Source organism: Orbicella faveolata, unplaced genomic scaffold (genome assembly GCF_042242905.1).
Source record: "Orbicella faveolata isolate gen_17 unplaced genomic scaffold, um_ofav_v1 contig_1, whole genome shotgun sequence".
NCBI classification, from domain to species: Eukaryota; Metazoa; Cnidaria; class Anthozoa; order Scleractinia; family Merulinidae; genus Orbicella; species Orbicella faveolata.
The window spans coordinates 25,557,897-25,576,603 of NW_028301536.1; the positions used below are offsets into that span (position 1 = coordinate 25,557,897).

At 38.6% G+C, this 18,707-nt stretch overlaps 2 protein-coding genes across 4 annotated transcripts in view; one reads left to right on the top strand and one right to left on the bottom strand.

The window, feature by feature from the left end:
* Positions 1-3,788, top strand: part of LOC110043711 (protein FAM149B1-like) — a 31,020-nt gene extending 27,232 nt beyond the window's left edge. For all 3 annotated transcript variants that reach the window (XM_089297375.1, XM_020749201.2, XM_089297377.1), the window contains exon 21: positions 105-3,788. In XM_089297375.1, coding sequence (XP_089153501.1) covers positions 105-166 — 62 coding nt within the window. In that variant the 3' untranslated portion in view covers positions 167-3,788. The remainder of the gene's footprint in view (positions 1-104) is intronic.
* Positions 3,789-4,320: 532 nt separating this feature from the next.
* LOC110043737 (QRFP-like peptide receptor) lies at positions 4,321-18,237 on the bottom strand. Its single transcript, XM_020749236.2, has 4 exons — positions 16,464-18,237; positions 7,242-7,491; positions 6,655-6,913; positions 4,321-6,566 (listed from the first exon to the last, which is right to left on the bottom strand). Exons 1-4 carry the CDS (start codon positions 17,143-17,145, stop codon positions 6,519-6,521), a joined length of 1,239 nt encoding a protein of 412 aa, XP_020604895.2. The 5' UTR covers positions 17,146-18,237; the 3' UTR covers positions 4,321-6,518.
* Between the last annotated feature and the right edge of the window lie 470 nt (positions 18,238-18,707).

Below are 18,707 nucleotides of genomic sequence, written 5' to 3' on the forward strand. Positions count from 1 at the left end.
GGAGATGTCCGTAAGGAAAAGTGGGACTGTACAGCAAGAATCAAGGATAAAGATTTTGTTCAGCCACTCTAATGCCCTTGTATCTCTCTGTGTTGTTTCGCCAGGTCCTGGGCCTTCAAATCAGCATTCTCAGAAAAGAAGCAAATTAGTACCGAGCATTAGGTAGCATATAACCAAATCGAAGAAAATATATATCGAGGACAATTTGATATTCATCACCAGTATTTAATTGTTCCGTTTGTTACGAAGATGTACAGATTGTTGATCGTAATATATTTTGTACAGAAATAATTACTCCATAGAAACATTTCTAACTTTCTAAATGAACTAGGAACAGAAGGCTTCAGAAGAGGTTTCTTCGGGAGCCTATTGCTCCTTTACAAGCGAGGGAATGGCTGTGGGAGCTACTGCATTACTCCTTTATCAAATCAGTTTTAGTCTACCCTTGTTACACATTCGTCTCTGTTGCAATGTTGCAAGCTGCAAGCTGCAAGCTGATGTTGAGGTTCTCTTTGATATTTCCACAACAATACATGTTTTCCGTTTAACACACACAATTCACATGGTCACCGTTGTCACAGTTCATGATAACTAGGAAGATATCGTATTTATCAACTATAGATATTTGCGAAGTATCGTAGTTTTGCAATTTTTGCAATTACTTCGTTTTTGCTCTATATACATGTACGTTGCAAGGTAAATCACAAAATCTGTCTTTACTTTGAGCTATGTACATTAGTCTGTTCTTCACGTATTTTCGTCCTTCAGTATTTCACAACTCCCTGTGCCTGTATTTCTCATCGCAGAATCATGCAGTTGCATTGCCAAGCAACATAACGTGAATTTTATAGTCGTGGCCTTTGCATTGTTTCGAGTGAATCAGATTGAGAACTCTCAAAGTGTAATATAGAGCAGTGATAAACCTTTGCAACGAAACAACGCACTTGCTGCGACCAAAGAATTTCTAGAAAAGATTCAAGTAATTGTGAATCGTTTTACGTTTGCACACGCGAAGCCAAAGATACCAAGAAGCCACTGTGCAGAGCAACACGTGTCCTGAATTGCACATTTATATTACGGACGTCCATGTAATAAGCTCCTTTTCAGATCTTGACCAATCGGAAATTGCTCAAGGTATAATGTATTGGTTCTAGGGTATGATATTTATAGAATAATGTATTTATGGAAAGAACTCCATTTCTTATCAAAAACGACAATTTGAAATTTAGTTCATCTTGATCGATATAACCGAGGCTGATTAATTCCGCTGTCAGTCCAGATACTGCTTGAGCATTTATGGCTTATTGCTCAGTGGTAGATATTTTTGTATTTTTTTCATGTAAATAATAATATTAATAAAAAATGATGCTAGGTTTATATACCATAGTCAATTGCTAGCGTTTTTCAAAGGGATGTTTACCTTGTTATCCTCCCATCTTCTCATATTTGAGATTAATCGAAATTAGTTCAATTAATTAAATCGTTACACTTTGTAGTCCTTATGTCGTGACAAAATGAGCGCTGTTATGACAAAGTACCTCACTGTATTCTCTGTACTAGAATTCAAAGCAAATGTGTTACCGTTAAATTAATGTACTCGTTAACCAATGCAGTAACTTCACTGTACAAAGTGTCAGGAAATGCGCAGTGTAGTTGCCGATAACAGGCAAGCGAAAGAGATCCAACACTTCCTAGTCGATCTTAGTACACTACAGTATTTAGCTGTTTTAAGCCAACTTCTTTCAGAAGTTAGCTGTTTTAAGCCAACTTCTCTCAAGGCGCGCCCTGTATTTTCCTCGCTTAACGGTAACCCGAGTTTTTACTCTGTCGACGTAGCTAAATGTAGCGTATCCAAGACAGGGCACTTCAAACTGCAAGTTTCTTACCACTGTCCTTTCTAGTTTCTACCAACAAATTAGATTGCCCACCCTCTCATGCTATGAGCTGTTTACACTGAAGTCTACTTGGTTGTACCGAGTTGACTATTCGCTTGAAAAAAATGGGCTTTTGACCAAAACGTTGGCGAAAATCGCAGACTTGCCTAGTTTGAACCTCGGTGACGTGAAAGCAATTGCTATTAATCATTTTAAGGTCATTCCTCACATTTGCATTGCGCATCCTTACTGCGCATAATTTATGGCGTCATTAGCGCGCGCTTGTGCACGCGCATATTGAAAACATGACGGATTTGCCTTGATATTGAGCTCTGTCCGTTGAAAAATCGCTTTAGCTCACCAACAAGCATGGACACCCCAATTTTTTTTCCAGTCGTTGTAATCAACTATTCATAAGGTTTGCGTGAGAAAAGACTCATCTAATTTCTATTGCTGAAAATTAAATAAATAAGAAAAATAGCAGATACACTGTGGTCTTTTCTATTTTGCAGTCGGTAACCACGTCAAGAAATTTGGTTCAAATTTTTAATCAAGGATTTAGCTTTCTGTCTGAATCAAACTTAAACGTTTATTTGTGTCCGACACAATGTATTGACTGTAGTTTAATGAGTGTTCTTATGAGTCCGGGCTTACAAAGATGTTACAATTACTGGGAATGCGTTCTTATAATAAGCATTAAATAATGCCAAAATGGGGCATTTTCAATGCCTCACTGCTCCTTAATGAGTATGGGCACCCCCCTTTTTTATTTCAAAATTGAAGTTATCATATGACAAATATTCAGTGGACAAAGTTTGAACAAAAAGCTATTGTCACTTTTATTTCAGAGGAATTACCTTAATATGATGCATTTCACGACAAACGAAAGATACGTTGACTGTAACACTAACAAATAAGGGGGAATTTTACACATGAACCTAGAGGATTAATTAAATTAATTTTAGGAAAATGATTTTATTGCAGTGAAACCGTTTCCTTGAAGTAATTGGCCCATTTTTTAGCTTGGGCGGTTTCTTGCCCCATTTCAGACCATGTGATGACACTGTTGAGAATTCTTGCTTTCAAATTTTTAAATAGTCGCTGTATCTTGGATGGATAAATGAACAATTCTCAAGAGAATGCCACGGGTTTGTAATGGGAAAACAAATCGCCCAAGCTAAAGAGGTTCATTCATTGGACAGGTTGCTTATGCTATAGCATTAAGTTAATTTATTGTACTGAATTTATTTTAGTACTTTTATGTTGTCATTATTTATTTGCATTCTAAGTTATTGCTTTCTTACCTTCCTCTGTCAAATATACCATGCTCGTGTTTTCTTGGTGGGACCGTGGCCCCGTCCACACTATGCCGGAGAAATCTGAAAACGCAGCACTAATCCGTCACGAAAACGGAACTTTTTGAAAACGTTCTTCAAACCGGAGGAGTTTGAAAACGATTGCGTCACAATAATCATGTGAATTCCCTTCCAGAGTTTTGTTTTTGTTTGTGTGTGTGTGTGTTTTTTTTTTTTTTTTTTTTGAACACAAATCCAAATTGGCCAGTGATTGCTGCGTTTTTAGATTCCTCTGGCGTAGTGTGGACGGAAAACATTTGATGCGTTTTCATAGAGATATCTTTGTTTTCAACTTCCTCCGGCGTAGCGTGGGCGGGGCCTGAAGTGAGCTTGTGACTGAGGCTCGCACGGGGTAACGCGACGAAAAAAAAGCTTTGCAGCCTACCTGTATAAGCCTCGATTGCCCGCTTTTTTGTTTTCACGTTATAATACGAACATGGTGTGTTGCCAGTTGCATGTGGGACTGCAAAACAGTATCTGGAATGCAATATTTTACTATATTTGTTTTACGTGTACGTCTTGAGAGAAAGATGTAATGAAATCAATATTTTAAATTTAAGTACTACCCAGGTGCGATTGAAAGCTGGTACATCCCCAGCTGATAATTTTCTTAATTCTCGTCAACTCTCTGATTGATATTTTATTGATTATGTGAGGGGAAATTATATGCTGGTCATTCTTGGGAACTACTTCGAAGTCTGTTACGTCCATCAGAAGGGGTACTTCTGATTAGCTCAGTTGCCGAAGTTTTTCCTTTACTTTTTTGTCTTTGTCTTTGTTTTTGTTTTTTTTGTGGTGACCGTGCTTTTTTCATTATACATGGTAGGCTAATGCAACGCCTGTAACCAGCATTACGGGCTCTTGGACGAGTGAGAATTTGTTCACTCGTTACGCTTTGCGATGACTTTTCCACGTAAAGGTAGTCAGTCATTAATAACATTGTTTACCAAGAGGGCACGGTAACGTATCCTGCAATGTGATTGGTTTTTATAGCGCAGTCCGGACTTTTCTATCCCTGTCCACTTTTGCGGTGACGATCTCGTGAGTTTTATAAAAGTGATTTGAGGGAAACGGGGAAAAAAATAAAGAGATTATTGTCCAGACAAACATTTTATTCTGCCTCTTAGTTAACATTTAAACTTAACTAACTATGCTGGCTAGGGTATTCTAACATGGGTGTGCTATGTAGCCAGCCCAGTCAAAGTTTATCAAACATTGAAGAGTTTGTTGATTCCTTGTCAAACACCTTTCTCAGCAAACAGAGCAGGCCCAAACAATAGCGTTTATTGTTATGCTAAACTATATAATTTGAAGAGGGGCATTTACCGGCTTAGGGTTGGTCTATACACTGGAAAACTCGGGCTTGAAAATGCCGCATTTTCAGGTATTTTCATGACCTCGGCCATAGGTTTTCACTATACAGACCTCCCAGCCAGCAAATAACATGCATAAATAACATATTATAGCGGCCTTACGATCGCCAAGAATATTCAACACTTCTCGAAGAAAAGCCCTTCGTCTGTTCTGTTGGTGAAAGCTAAAAGAAGATTCGACTCAATCAAGAACAGTCCACCACAGACGCTCATTACCCGAGGCCTCCATCTCCTATACTAACCCTGTGGGTCAACCCTTTCCCGTATCTTTCTATTTTTAGAAACAACTTACTCTGGTGATAGCTCTCACATGTCCCCTTTTTAAATAGCCAGTGGTACCCGAGCTAAGACTGGGATAATTTGCAGAAACAAGATATTTCGTGGGAAACTAGGAGACCCCTATGTTTATTACAGTTCTAGAAATAGAATGATATGGGAAAGGGTTGACTCTTAGGTTATAGCAAGTAAGGAGGACTGTGGGTGAAGGGCCACTGTCCACCATTGATCCTTCACAGCTGGGGCAGGTTCTTAGCTCTTTCACGATGTTTGTTTGTGATTCATGCCATATAAAGGTCTCGTTTAAGGGTTTAATTCAGTTTTATCGACAGCCCCTCGGCTTCCTTTTCATAAAGGAGTACCCCAGCACCTGAGTTCCGAGAGTTGGTTGGCTCCTCTCTCCTCCGTAGAGGCTCAATAGGGAATTTTTCATATACATTCTAAATTCGACATGGCCCTCAATAGAATTGAGATTTACTTTGCTCTGGGGAGATTAATGACATTGTTTATCCCCATTGCTGGTGTGAAAAACCTGTGCTTTCATTTGAAAACTTTTCAGGAGTTCCTTTGTCAATATTTCGCGTCAAATATGAAACACGAGAAAAGGTAGCTTGTATGTAACAAAGCATCGGAATTCCTCCATAATTCCTTCACATTGGTAAATGTTGGGAAAATGCTATTAACCAACCAAATTCCAACACGGCAAACGTAAAACTAAAGCAAAAATAGTATACTAATCATTCTGGTCTACTACTTTTCCACATTTTTTGTCGCCTAGTGTTCAATGATTACATTTGATTTTCTAGCTCTTTCTATTTTCTCTTTAATTGTATGTTTGGTTAGTGCCGTAAGGGACATGACAAAATTTCCAAATGAATAAATAGCCTATAATACTCTATTATTGTTACATGCAATGCGTAGCTATACGAATGTGTTGCGGAGAGGTCGACAAAAATCGATAATAGCAAGTTTAACACATTAAGTATAATGTTTTGTTACCTAACTCCATTTTTGCCCATTGGGCGTGTTCATATATATTCAATATTAATTCATAAGTATGATACAGTTATGTTTGTTTTCCTTTCTGCTTTTTCTTTTCTTACCATAATTTGAAGGCAGTTACCTCTTAGCAAAAAATTTAACACTTGAAATCGTTCTAGTAAGGAATTGATGTAGTCTTTAAGAATCTCCATGTTTAAAGGGAATTTACTTGTCCGTGGAGCTATGGAACCGTTGATCAGTGTAATGTAGCTCATGGATACGGTCTTCGAGTGAATTTAGTATACGTTTTCTGTCATCTCAGATTAGAAACCGGGATGGGTGTAAAAGGCGACCTTCTCACTCTTTCTACACCTTGTAAGTTCGCAGATCCCATCGTCAATTTGACGTAGTAGCGATGACTATTTCATTCCGTCGAGTTGGTAACGAACGTTGCAGTGCTTGACGGATTCTAGTTGGCTGCTAAGTAACTCTCTGGTCCTGTCTATCTATGATGTTCAAACTGGACACTTCAGCTAAGCAAAGCTGAGATGCTTCCTATACGATAGTTCTTTGCCTTGATGCAGACGTTCTGGATACATCCACCTCGAAGGGACGATACGAATTCCATTTACTTTATTGTGTGTTTTGATGTATCAAACCTAAACTAAAACAGGGCTCTCCACCTTCGACCTTTTCCGTTGCTTTTCCTGCGGTGAAAAATATATCAGTTATCCTGAGAAGAGATCATCAACAACAGAAATTTTCCGTTCACAATCCCGACTCAATCTGACATACCAATAATTTTTCTTCTCTGGCGTTCTGACTCGTCCCACTGGAACTGTTACCCTGGCCACTCCTAGACGCATTGGACATCTCGGCCATTGCCCCATTATGCATGGTAAAGTCTTCGTTGGCGTTACTTTTCCTCTTGAGAAATAGTCGACTTAGTTGCTGTTTAGACGTCTTTCTATAAATTGATTTTGTTTCCGACGAAAAGCGCCTATCCCGACCATACAGCGAGTCAGCATTTCTGTGACTGCTTAGTGTTTGACACCTGCATGCGAAGAAAGAAAAAAGCCCACATATAACTGATTGAAACGTAAATTGCTGTTCGCTGTGCGTGACAAACATTGAGCATGCTTTGGCTTCTTTAAAAGCTCAACACAAATACATTTTACCGACGCGGGAAAACGAGTGCAATCGAACGACTCACGATGGGCTTGGGTTTTACCCCTGACTGGATGACAAAGTGGCCTGCATGAGTTTTTTGAGTCAATCGCTTGGCGTGGTATTGAAAACTTTAAGAAAAATATGAACCACTTTGGACACTCAAGTGAAAAACGCTCTGTCAAGGTTCCTCTGTAATTTCTGATCCCACGTACCTCAACAATCTACCGAACTCCCTCCTGTAGTTGCGATTCAATGCTGCGTAAACAACAGGGTTACAGCAGCTGTTTGCGAAACTCAACCAGAGGCTAAACATCATCATCTGGAAAAACACTGGAGTTACATCACGTTTGCCAGCAAAGTTATCGTACAGGACTAGAGTGTGATATGGAAGCCAGCAAAACGAAAACAGGACCACAACTATCACCAACATGCGAATAACACTTTTCTTCGCACGACGAGCCCCTGTCGAGAGATGGTTGTAAAAATAGCTTTGTTAATAGGGATAGAGATGTGGTCCAAAAAGAAGGCTATTTCCGGCATTCCTACTTTTCAGTGATAACATTTAACTAAATAAATGAACAACGAAGCTGATCAGTCAGTCACAGAGGAACGGTGAGACAGTAGTGCGGGAAATTTCCCGAAATCGGTTTGACTAGTTCCAATTCCCTCGCTCAACAAGTACCGTTGGCCACACTGTCTAACTCATCAGTAAGCAAATTCACACCAAAGCATCTAATAAGACATATATACTAAATATGTGTAGTATATCCTAGATATTTCCTAAGACTCGTCGTCAGTTGATGAAGTTATGCATGCAAACATTTAGAGGTATTTCAAAAGATGAAGAATGGGCCAAACAGTAACATCATAACTTATCTTACAAAGCTGGGTCAACCGCCAAACAAGTTTTTATCGTCTTCCCGTTGCTGGGAATAGTCAGAAACTGATTTCGTAACACTTTCGTTTTAACGATACCGAGATATTCAAAAGCAGAAACTGATAGTGCAAAAAACCCGCCTGTAGAAAGAACTATGCACGAGTATGAGCACAAAGGGGAGCTCATAAGTGCTTAAGTCCGAAAAATACTTTGCCGAAGCTCGAACTCAGTGGAAAATCTAAAAAGAGAGAAAAAATACATGCATTGCATGGAAAAATGAACGGCGGGCACTGCCGAGGAATAGGTTTCATATGTGATGTAGTCTGGATCACAACGAAGAATAAGGGACCGTTCATTTTTTATAAGGTAGGGGGGGCTGGTGGGATTTGGGGGGGGGGCCATGCGAAAAAAAATGGCTTTCGAGGGGGGGCCATCCCAAAAAAATAAGGGAAAAAGGGGGGGTCACGTGAAAGATTTTAGTAAAACTTTAAAATGGCATAATGTTTGAATATCAAAAAAATTGCTATAGAATAAACATAGAAGGCAGGATACAAATTTATATATTAAAAACTTTCCTTCTACTTTAAAAGAAACGTTTGGCGACAAAAAGCATTTGTAGCTACTGAAAAGAAGTATTTAACACTGTTATTTTCGAATGCAACTTTCCCTGGCACTCATCATATGAGGATTATCCTTGGACTGAGTTGTGCGAAGATCTAACCAAGCGTAAAAAGCTACGTGTTCCAGAACTAAACAAGTACCTGAACCACCACGGGCTGAAGCAGCATTTGAAAAGCAGCAAGAGTGAGAAAGTAAAGGCAATTGTAAGACATTCATGCTTACAGCAGAAGAGTCCTCTCAGAGCTGGCCAACCAACACTGAGAAATGCCAGGACATTGACACAAAATGACAACAGGGCAAGTGCTGACAGCAGTGAAACGGATGAAAGTGACAATGATGAGTATGACATTGATGCCATTAGGCACCTTAAGGTGGCCGAACACAGTTTTCAAGAGCCTATGCCTAATTCACCATTACTTTTAAGCTATTTGTGCTTTGGCGCTCGTTTTTTGCAAGAGTCAAGGTTAACCACAGAAAAGTTTATTCTCGCATTTTGGCTAAGGTGTGTGCTGTTGCCATGGCAACGGGGCTGGTTATAAACAAGGCTTAAAAAATGAATTGAATTGACATTAAATCCCTTCTGTCAACACTGTTCTAATAAAATTTTGACATAGGCGATTTTCGTAATTCGTCGTAAATCGTTTTTACCGCATGTTCTGTATTATTAAAAATTCCCTATGTCAAAATTCAGATTTTTTGCGATAGATTATTCACGTGGTTTCTGAACTATTTTTTTGTCAAATTTCTTGAAATTCTAACGACTGGATCGTCAGAAATCCGCAAGTTTCTGCAAAAGCAATCGGTCTCAATTTTTCGAGCAACTGCGCATGCGCTGCATTTAACTGGGTTCTTTCGGTAACAAAGAGAAAGCTGAGAATTGCTGGTTTCTTTGCGTCGTTACCTTTTCTAACATATCTTTGTAATAAAAGACTAAAGCCATCAATAAACTGCGTTCAATAATAGAGAAAAAATAGCACAGATAGTGCGGGTGTTGAGTAAATAAAATGATCGCTCTTTGCAATCCTTGTGCGCGCGCTCAATTGCATCAGCAAAAGCGGGCGCGAAAACTGTGTTCGGCCACCTTAAGCAACAGACGTCGCCGGCCTGACGACGGTAACCGGAAACGTGACATTTCTTTCGAGAAGTCACTGCGCATGTACAACACGTTGTGACCTGACGTTGCCCCGAGGTCGAGAACGTGAGAACGTGAGAACGTGGAGTTTCACGTCGCGACGAAAACGTGAGTACTTAATCTTTTGTTTTGATCCCTTTTAGCTTACTTTTGTGTTATTTTGGTGCCGAACCAAGGTAAAGTTGCATAATGATTGCCTTTATGCTTAAAACAATGTTCTGGAAGTATTTCTGGACTCATTTTTTCTTAACTGAAAAATTGTTTTTGGCATGTCAAACTAGCCTTCAGCGAAGAGGTTGCTTTCATCCAACGTAATGCCGCTCAGTATAATTAGTTTTTTTCAGATTTTCTCAACGTATAATCGGTAGATTGCTATAGCTTGAAATAACATTGATTTTATTTTGGCAATCCCCTCGTCTTGGTATTTCGTTTAACGAAGAGGCTTCTTTAATCGACTCTAAATATTGTTTGTTCAATTTTTTTTTGGGGGGGGGGTCATCCCAAAAAATGACTGCTATAAGGGGGGGGGGCCATGTGAAAAAATTGGTAAGCTGAGGGGGGGTCATGTGATTTTTAAATGGTGCTTCCCAAATCCCACCAGCCCCCCCTCCCTCATAAAAAATGAACGGTCCCTAAATCATTGATAACAGGGACCCCGTCAACAAACACCTAGATGAATTCCAGCGTTGAAATCAAGCCAAAATGATGGTTTTGGTCTCTGTTCAGCATTCAGGTTACAAATGGTTATGATCAAAAGTTGTAGTGCTAAATCTCCTACTAATTATCCAGTATTTATGGACCCTGAGCAGTTCCTGGAGAAGCCGAAAACTTTCGATGTACGCGATTGCGAACTTTCTTTGTGGTCAGTTTACAATGATCAGTTTACGTGCTCGCGTACCGTCTTTTAAAAAGATTTTGGGCTCCTTACCCTCTGCAAACTGTTCCAATAAGAGGTGGACTGATGAAAAAACGGAGTGTCGGCAGAGACTTAAAGTAAACACAATGCCCAACAACGCTAACAGAATTAAGTTATTCAGCTCAACGACTGTGGAAATATAAGCCATGGAGATTTTCGTTTCATTAGCTGAAACACTTTACAACCACTTTAGCTATTGATATCAGTATAAAGAGTAGTATTGCTGAACGTGCCGTCGCTTAATGCATGATGGTATGTAAGTATGCCGTAGGATCCGATACCTCTTTTATTGGGAAGTAACCAACATAACCGTTACTTTGCTTGAGTTCCATAATTAGCTCCATAACTTCACTTTTAGCAACCTATTTCCAACAGAGTTGCTTATTCTTACACTGAGGACCAGAATCTTTCGATTCTCTGGTTTCGGGCCGGCCGGAATACATGTGATTTTTGGATTTTTCTTTTGCAGAGTGTGAATTTTTCGGTTGCTGTTTTGTGGTGACGGTCTTGAATCGCAAACCAATTTTTTCGTAAGTTGTTTGTCAGTTAAAAGAGAGTCTCTATGGACGTTTTTTTTGTTTGTTTGTTTGGTCATACCCTGCAGCATTCAGTATATTTATGTGAGGAGATGATCCTGGCGTGTCGTTTTGCAGGTTTATTATGACACACGGAAAAAAAGAAAAATATTTCTTTATGTTGAGTATCAAAAATTATATTTAACCTAGAAGTATTATTACCGGCTATCTGGTATTAGCAACTCAGAAAGCTTTTAGAAAGACTTCCGCAATGTCTAAAATTAGTTTGAACAATGATGTGAACGGCAATCCTGGAACTAATCCAAAGATCTTTCCTTGAAAGCAATTTTTTTTCATTATTCTTTTTAACTTAAGAGTAAGGTGTTGTTGTATATAGATTATTTGGCTTACAAAATTTTGTAGCGTTCTTAAACTACCGGTATTTATTTTCTACACAGAGCTTGGTTTTGGTTCATTTTCAGTTTGAAATCTTCGTTTCAGATTTTTCCAGAAGCACGATAACTGAAGCCAACTGTCTTATTCACTGGGGAGGATAATGCAACCTTTAGCCCTTAATTCCGCTCTATGGTTTTTAAATCTCAAGGGAGAAGATTAAGCTTAGTCGGTTCATTTTAAATACGGTACTGACTTCCGATACTCCTATACGGATTTCTTAGTGAAGTGTTTTCAAATCATTATTTGCTAAGCCGGTATCTTTCGATTTTACCACTAGTTTGCCTAAAATAGCTTTCTAGCTTCAAGCTTCGGTTCTATTATCCTTTGGCCATACAATGTGGTATTTTCCTTTGTCCTGGGTTATGGTAATATTATAATGCATATGGAACAAAGGAAAATGCCAATTGCACCAAGGGTAACATATACATGGATATAGATTAAGAAAAAATAAAAACGAAGTCTTTAACAAATATGTTGTTTATCTTTCAAATATCAGTCTTATATATATTTCCCTTTAAAAGTGCTTTGTCAACAATTAACCATGACAAATCCATTACATTGCTATTTGGCGTTTTTCTATTGTCAAAAATGAATGTTTAATAATGTTTTGGATTTCTTAGGGAAAATGTACACTTAAATGTGCAATTTCTTGCGCTCGCGCAGCATTTTTTGAAAGTTTTTTTAGTATTTATTTATTAATGGGAAGAAAGCCATACATGCTAGTTTTGAAACAGACGCAAATTTGGCCACCTTATACACCACAAATACAATGGACGTTGTGTCTACAAGAAGTCGATTGATCACCTTATAAACTGTAAAATGTACTTTAAAAAACCAGGCAGGTGTGTCAATACATGTAGTTGCTTTTTGTTTGGCAAACGCTGCGAGCTCAATATAAATGAAAGACCAGTGGCCTCTTCACTTCGTAAAAGTATACATCTTTCGCAAGTTATTTGCTAGTGATTTACCTTTTTTTTGGTCGATTTTACCTTTTGAAATTACCAATTTATTGTATTGTCAGGATTTTCCTTTTACTTTTTTAGTCAATAATTAACGAGTGATCCAGATGCCCAGCACGACCAAAAACCTGTAATCAGTCGTCTGTTTTGAGGAAAATTCAAGAGTGAAGCAAACACGCAGTTACATAAATAACATTCTAGATCAGCCATTTGCTTAGTGTAGCGCTATATATTTCGGTCTAAATTCTGCATGGTAATTATCCGCTGAAAAGCAATTAATTTCTGGCATATAATCAGACCAAAAGCACATTTAGGTAGAGTATCTTAATACTTCCGACTCTAAATTTGTTCCAAAAATGCTGTCGGCAAATTGTCGGGGAGTGAGGTCTTTCTAGAGATATTGTAATTCAAAGGGGAAGTTTTCGTGGTAATCCGCTTTTCGGCCACGTTTCAAGCGATTCATCCCTTCTTTAGTACTTGAGTATAAGTCTTCGGAGTGTCATGGTCCGCCAGGGCTTATGAAATAATAGAAAGCACGTATCAAGAAATGGTCAAAATGACCATATAAGACCAATTTTAGGTCGTATAACAATACCTATTGTTATCAATGTTGAGCCGGTTTTCTTGATACGCAATTGTTGTTACGAGTAGAACGAACAGTGTTGGTAGCAAAACAAGCTTTAAATTTGCAGCCAAGAATACACGGCCGTTTGAAAAGCTGCCAGAAAGGATTTCTGAAGTATAAACATCCGGATTATCAATAGACCATTTTACTTATGTTTTAATTTATCGTCACATTCAAGTGCACATTTATCAACGATGATGGTAAAAGCAAGGTTTCATGGATTTCTGTACCCTTAAGCACAGGATAAAATAAGTATATGCTAAATAAAGTAGGGTCTTAAGCAGATAGAAACGATTTCCCCGAGGCTGGCAGCTATTAAGCTGTCAGCCTCGGGGAAATCATTTCTATCTGCAAAACCTCCCTCGTACACAATGAGGTATTTTCATTCTGTAGTATCTGTGTAAAATATGCCGGAGGTGATTTTAGTTGAGACCAAATAATGAACACGAAAACTGAACAAATTGGTGAATCTGCATTAGTCCACGTTACGAATAGTTAATAGTGTGAAACATTAACAATCCGTTGAAAAAAATCCCCAAAATAAAACTGCTAGACGAAACACGTCGACATTTATTTTTTTTAATTTGCCAAAAACAATTTTGTTTCCAGTTATATTTTTTAAAAAATCCCTTAGCTGCGGGACAATGAAGTGTAAATGACTCGAAAGTGTTGAATTACTCAAACTCAAAAAACCCGCATGAAAAATAAAAGGAAAAATAACGTGAAATTTTCTTAATTAGATCTAACTGCCCTCGTCGTCTGTTGATTAATGTGCTATTTACCTGCTAAAAGTATACACCAAATGGGATTTCAATAGAGCCGCCTTCAATGGCCGGCATCAATTAAAATTTTATTGTAATTGCAAAGACGTCGTGAAAAGACCTACAGGTCAAGACACCCATAAGTCTGATCGTAAAATGCTGTCGTCTTTGCATATAATCGACGGCGACGTTTCAAGTCCTTTATTACGGAAATGGAACAGTAAAATTTTGCCACGCTGTAGAATAGTCCACAATTTTGACGCACCTTTAAAGATCTAAATGAAAAAAAATTAATTAAAAAGTACAATAAGACTGAGTCAAGTTCTAAAATACGCCATTTTCTAATATTTTTTCCAAAGAAGAAATTAACCTACATTGTCATTCAAGCTCTCCACCAGAAATGAATATAAACATTTTTTGAATTATTTATTGATTTATTGATTTGGTAATCCAGGTTCAAACATTTCGAAGAAATAAAGGAAAGGGAACTAAAAATGATGAAAATGGCCGACAAAATGAATAGTTCCATGTTCTTTGCATCAGACATATTAGTCTTGAAAGATATTGACTCGGTGATAGTAATTTTATTTATTCTAAAAATTTCACGTTTTCAGGCTAGAACAGCGTGAGATCCTTTGCTCGCAGCACGCTTTCTGCATAAATGCAAAAAGGTTACGATAGTAAATAAGGTTCGCACGATATTTATCTTTCAAATTTCCGTTTCATTTGGAGTTTACTTGAAGGAGATTTTTGCGATGTCTACCGGTTATAGAAGTAAATAAATCCGTGTCGCTCGCACTGGGAATTTCCAACTGTATCAAAAGCAACTTTTATCATTCATTTCATCATCGCGAGTACGGTTAGAGCCTTGAGGCTAAAAGACAACCCTCAACACTAAATGCACTGGCTTAGGTCAACCCCTGCTGGCCAAATGACTGAATTAATTCTTCATAAAAAGATCAGGAAGCTGGCAGGACTCTTCTTACTTGAAACGAAGAAACCGAAAAAGGAGTGCAACACGATTCTTTAAACCTAATCTTCTACCAAGAAGGTTAATGGATTTCAATCTCAATTAAATTACTCTACGCTCCCACGCATATTTTAAGAAATTTTGTAGTAAAAGAATATTCTAAAGATTCTAAAATAAGGACTTAAATATCCCTGAGGGTAGTGCGTTTTGTCAAATTCACTTTGAGTTTTTAATGTGTTGATATGGGGAGATGCCCTCGCAAGACTTTACAAGAAAGAAAATATATTTTTGAACAGATCTTGATAAATGTTTTTATTTAAGCTGAGCACACCTTCGATTTTAATTCCGGTTGCATAAAATAGCAGCATTTTGCAGAAATTAATTAACACTTCCAGGTATTGTTTTCGTTCCAGTGGGCAAAAGTGTCTACTTCACGCGGATCGTTGCTGTACCTTTATCTATAGTTCTTGCGACCGTAAATTGCTTTGTTTACGTTCCTGTTTAAAGGCCTTTGGCGATACCCACTTTTTAACGCTTTCACTCTCATTAAAATGCAATGAAGGAAAGTAAAGTTGTCGCCACGATGCGACCGCGATAAACGTTGGTAAAGAGCAATAGGGCTCCATTTCCGTGTTGACAATAGTTCGGTAGAAGACTAACGACACGAACGAACTGAAAACTGTCATTCATGTCAGAGTCTGTGTGTGTAAAAGACAAGCACTCAAATTATCCATTAACAGAGAAATCGGCAAATTTACATAAACATTGATACGGAGCGTGTAACTATCTTGCTAAAACCAACTTATAGAAAAACAATCTCAAGTGGGCATTTCAGAAAGTAATATTCTTTGGGTCCAAACAGATGGTTCAATCCTCCGTTTTGCAAAATAGTTTGGCGGTGGTGTGAGTCCCCATGACGAGCTAAATCTTTTATTGTTTCAGTGCCGGATCTATTATGGCTAAATTTCTTCGAACCATTGTTTCGAACGCCATTTTCATTCTTTTTTTTCGCCTTTCTTCCAGTTCTTCTTAACTGATTCAGTTGTTTTTACTGTTCTTAAAGCTGTCACAATCTACTCGGGTAAAATACGAGTGGAAAAATCACAATCATTAATGCAAATTTGGCTTTGGAGTATTTGTTTACAGATTAGAAATAGCAAACAGACCTTATGAATTAGCTACGAATGCAAAAATTTTTTTTCTTTCTCAACATTTACATGAGCCTGTGTAGAAATTAAAAAATTTCGTTTGATAAATACATTGGGCAAAATCTATTACATAAATTTGTCTTTCGAGGTCACTGAGTCGCTTTTTAGGCAAGATGTAGCAGAGAAACATATATAATGTAAATAGTACAAAATTCACGCGTTTTGCTATTAACAGATGCTGAATCCGTACATATTTAGCCCCAGTTAGGAGATTATTTCCAAAAACAGACAGCATTATCTAAGGTTTTTCTACCAACAAAATTTTTTGTTGTGTATTTGTAAATATTCGTTTCCGTCTCATCTTTGGTACCTTTTCGGCAATAATTAGAGTCAAAATGTGCGCGGCGCATGAATAACGAAATAACAGTAACGCTTTCATAAGCCAGGCACTTACCTTCCTGAGCGGATGATTCCGATGTTTTGAGGTTGTGGCAAATTAGAAAATACAGTACTGAAATAGCAATCAGCGGTATTAAATAAAGCGCCACAAATAGTATCACGGTGTAGATTTCTTGAGCGTTCTTGGTAGGCCATTTTTCCCTGCACTGGCGTCCTTCTTCCGTTAGAGTTTGGTAGATCATTAACGGGATTGGATAGATAAAAGCGACGAGCCAAATCGCTGCAATGATCATGATTGCATGTCGAGTGCGAATTCTGGGAAGCAGTGGATGAACTATCGCTCTGTAGCGGTCCGCTGCGATCGCTATTAGCGTCCCGACGGAGGAGAAAATCGTGATACCAAGTATGAAAGGGATTGCCTTGCAAAGGAAAGCACCAAACGGCCAGTAGCCTAGTGTGGAGTACGAAACCGTGAATGGAACGTTTATGAGAGTCACTGTCAAATCTGCAACGCCCAAGTTCGCTATAAAAAGATTGGTGACGCTTCGCATCCGAGGATTTCGATAAGCTAATATGACGAGAGCGTTCCCTACAGTGCCTACAATACAAATGACACCGTAAAATACAATTCTGAGCCACTTCAAAGTAATCGAATCTAAGTCGCCACCTTCGTACTGCGTTGTTGGAGGCATTGTCGAGGTCACATTGCTGAAATTTCTTTGCGGCGAGTCCACCATTCTAGCGGTTGAAAACTGAATGCTACTGAACGCAAACGGCCCGTAGTCCCTTCTTTAATTTGTGTTTATTTGTTGTTTCTAAGGTCGCTGTAGGTTCCGCTAAATTAGTGGCTCTAAACTAAGGCGTTATGCCAATCGTATCTTAAAAGCCAATATTGTGAGTGAATCCTGCAGCGGAGCTGAATCAAATAATATTGCCGTTGTTAGTTTTCAGTTTCAGTGGCGACTGTTCTTTAACAGCTTCCCAGAAGTACTTGTCTTAACCACCAAAGTTTACAAGAGCTTGCTGTCAGCCAACTGTACTGAACGCGTTCAACCGGATGCCTTGATGTGTCGGACTAAAGCTCGGATCCCTTTTAATTTAACGGAGCTCTGAAGGGAGGCTGTAAATGTATAGCATCTACAACTGTGAACACTGGTTGACGTCAACGATGATCCACAGCCTGCGATTGGTCCAAATAAAACTTAGGCAGCTATGATGAACGCAGGGAAGCCAATTTTACTGTTCTTTATAGCCAATTTCCATGTACTGACTGACTAAATCTGATGAATTTTCAATTGGATATTTAGTTAAGGCAGATGCACCAGCCGACATGCCCATCAAGGTCTTTACACATTATCAAACGGATAACCCGTGCGAGTCCACTCATCAAATAAAGGCAGGCAATTTTCTTTTCAATTAAACCGCCTCGCTCTAATTTCTTCTCGCCTGTCTTCCTCTTCTACCATTAATTTGTCGCCGAAGCTCAGAAATTTTGCGGAGATTTTCCCACCGAGTCGGCGTGATGCGCGGTTATTACCTATTGCCTCGTGTGATGTGTACGTAGGTCGAAATTACTCTCGTGGCGTCGAGGTATACAAATATTCCCTTACCGAATTCTGAACCTGACTGTTTCTATCCTGTAGAAAAAAAATAAACGTCCGTTTCCTATGGGTTCAAGATATAAAAAGAAACAACAATTAGCTTTTAGTCGGCAGTTTCGTTCGAACCCCAATGTAATATTATGCTTACGCGCGGCTTCTTTAAAAAAAACACTCACACTCTCGACAACTTTAAAGTGACAAGCTATCATCACCTGCTCTTGCTTGCCAAGTTAAAAATATTCTTTGCTTCCCCCCTGTGGCGATTAATGAGTTACTGTTCAATCTCGTTTTTGTTTTACCTTACTATATGATTTCCAAAGTGAAATTCCTTCGAGATATCCCTATTCTAGTCAGAGTTAGATCAGAAAAACATTTTTTCTCTCGTGAAGGACAAGAGTTGCGTTTGACTGTCTGTTTGTGCAAATTTGGTCAAAGTTTGCCTGTGTGTGTTTTTTCCTTCGTTTGTACAGGCCGCAAGTTTTGTCAGATGGGAGGTGAAAGTGTCCCAATATAACGAGGTTATCTGATAAGAGAATGTTATCAATACGCAGTCTTTTGTCGATAAGACGCGGTCTACTATAACAGTGCATCGGTTTTCCAAACCCGGGTGAATATTACATATTCTAATCCTTGTCAACATTGGAGTCTTAATCGCGAGGTTTGGCAGCTGCTGCTCCCTTTTTGTTTAGGTAGTATTC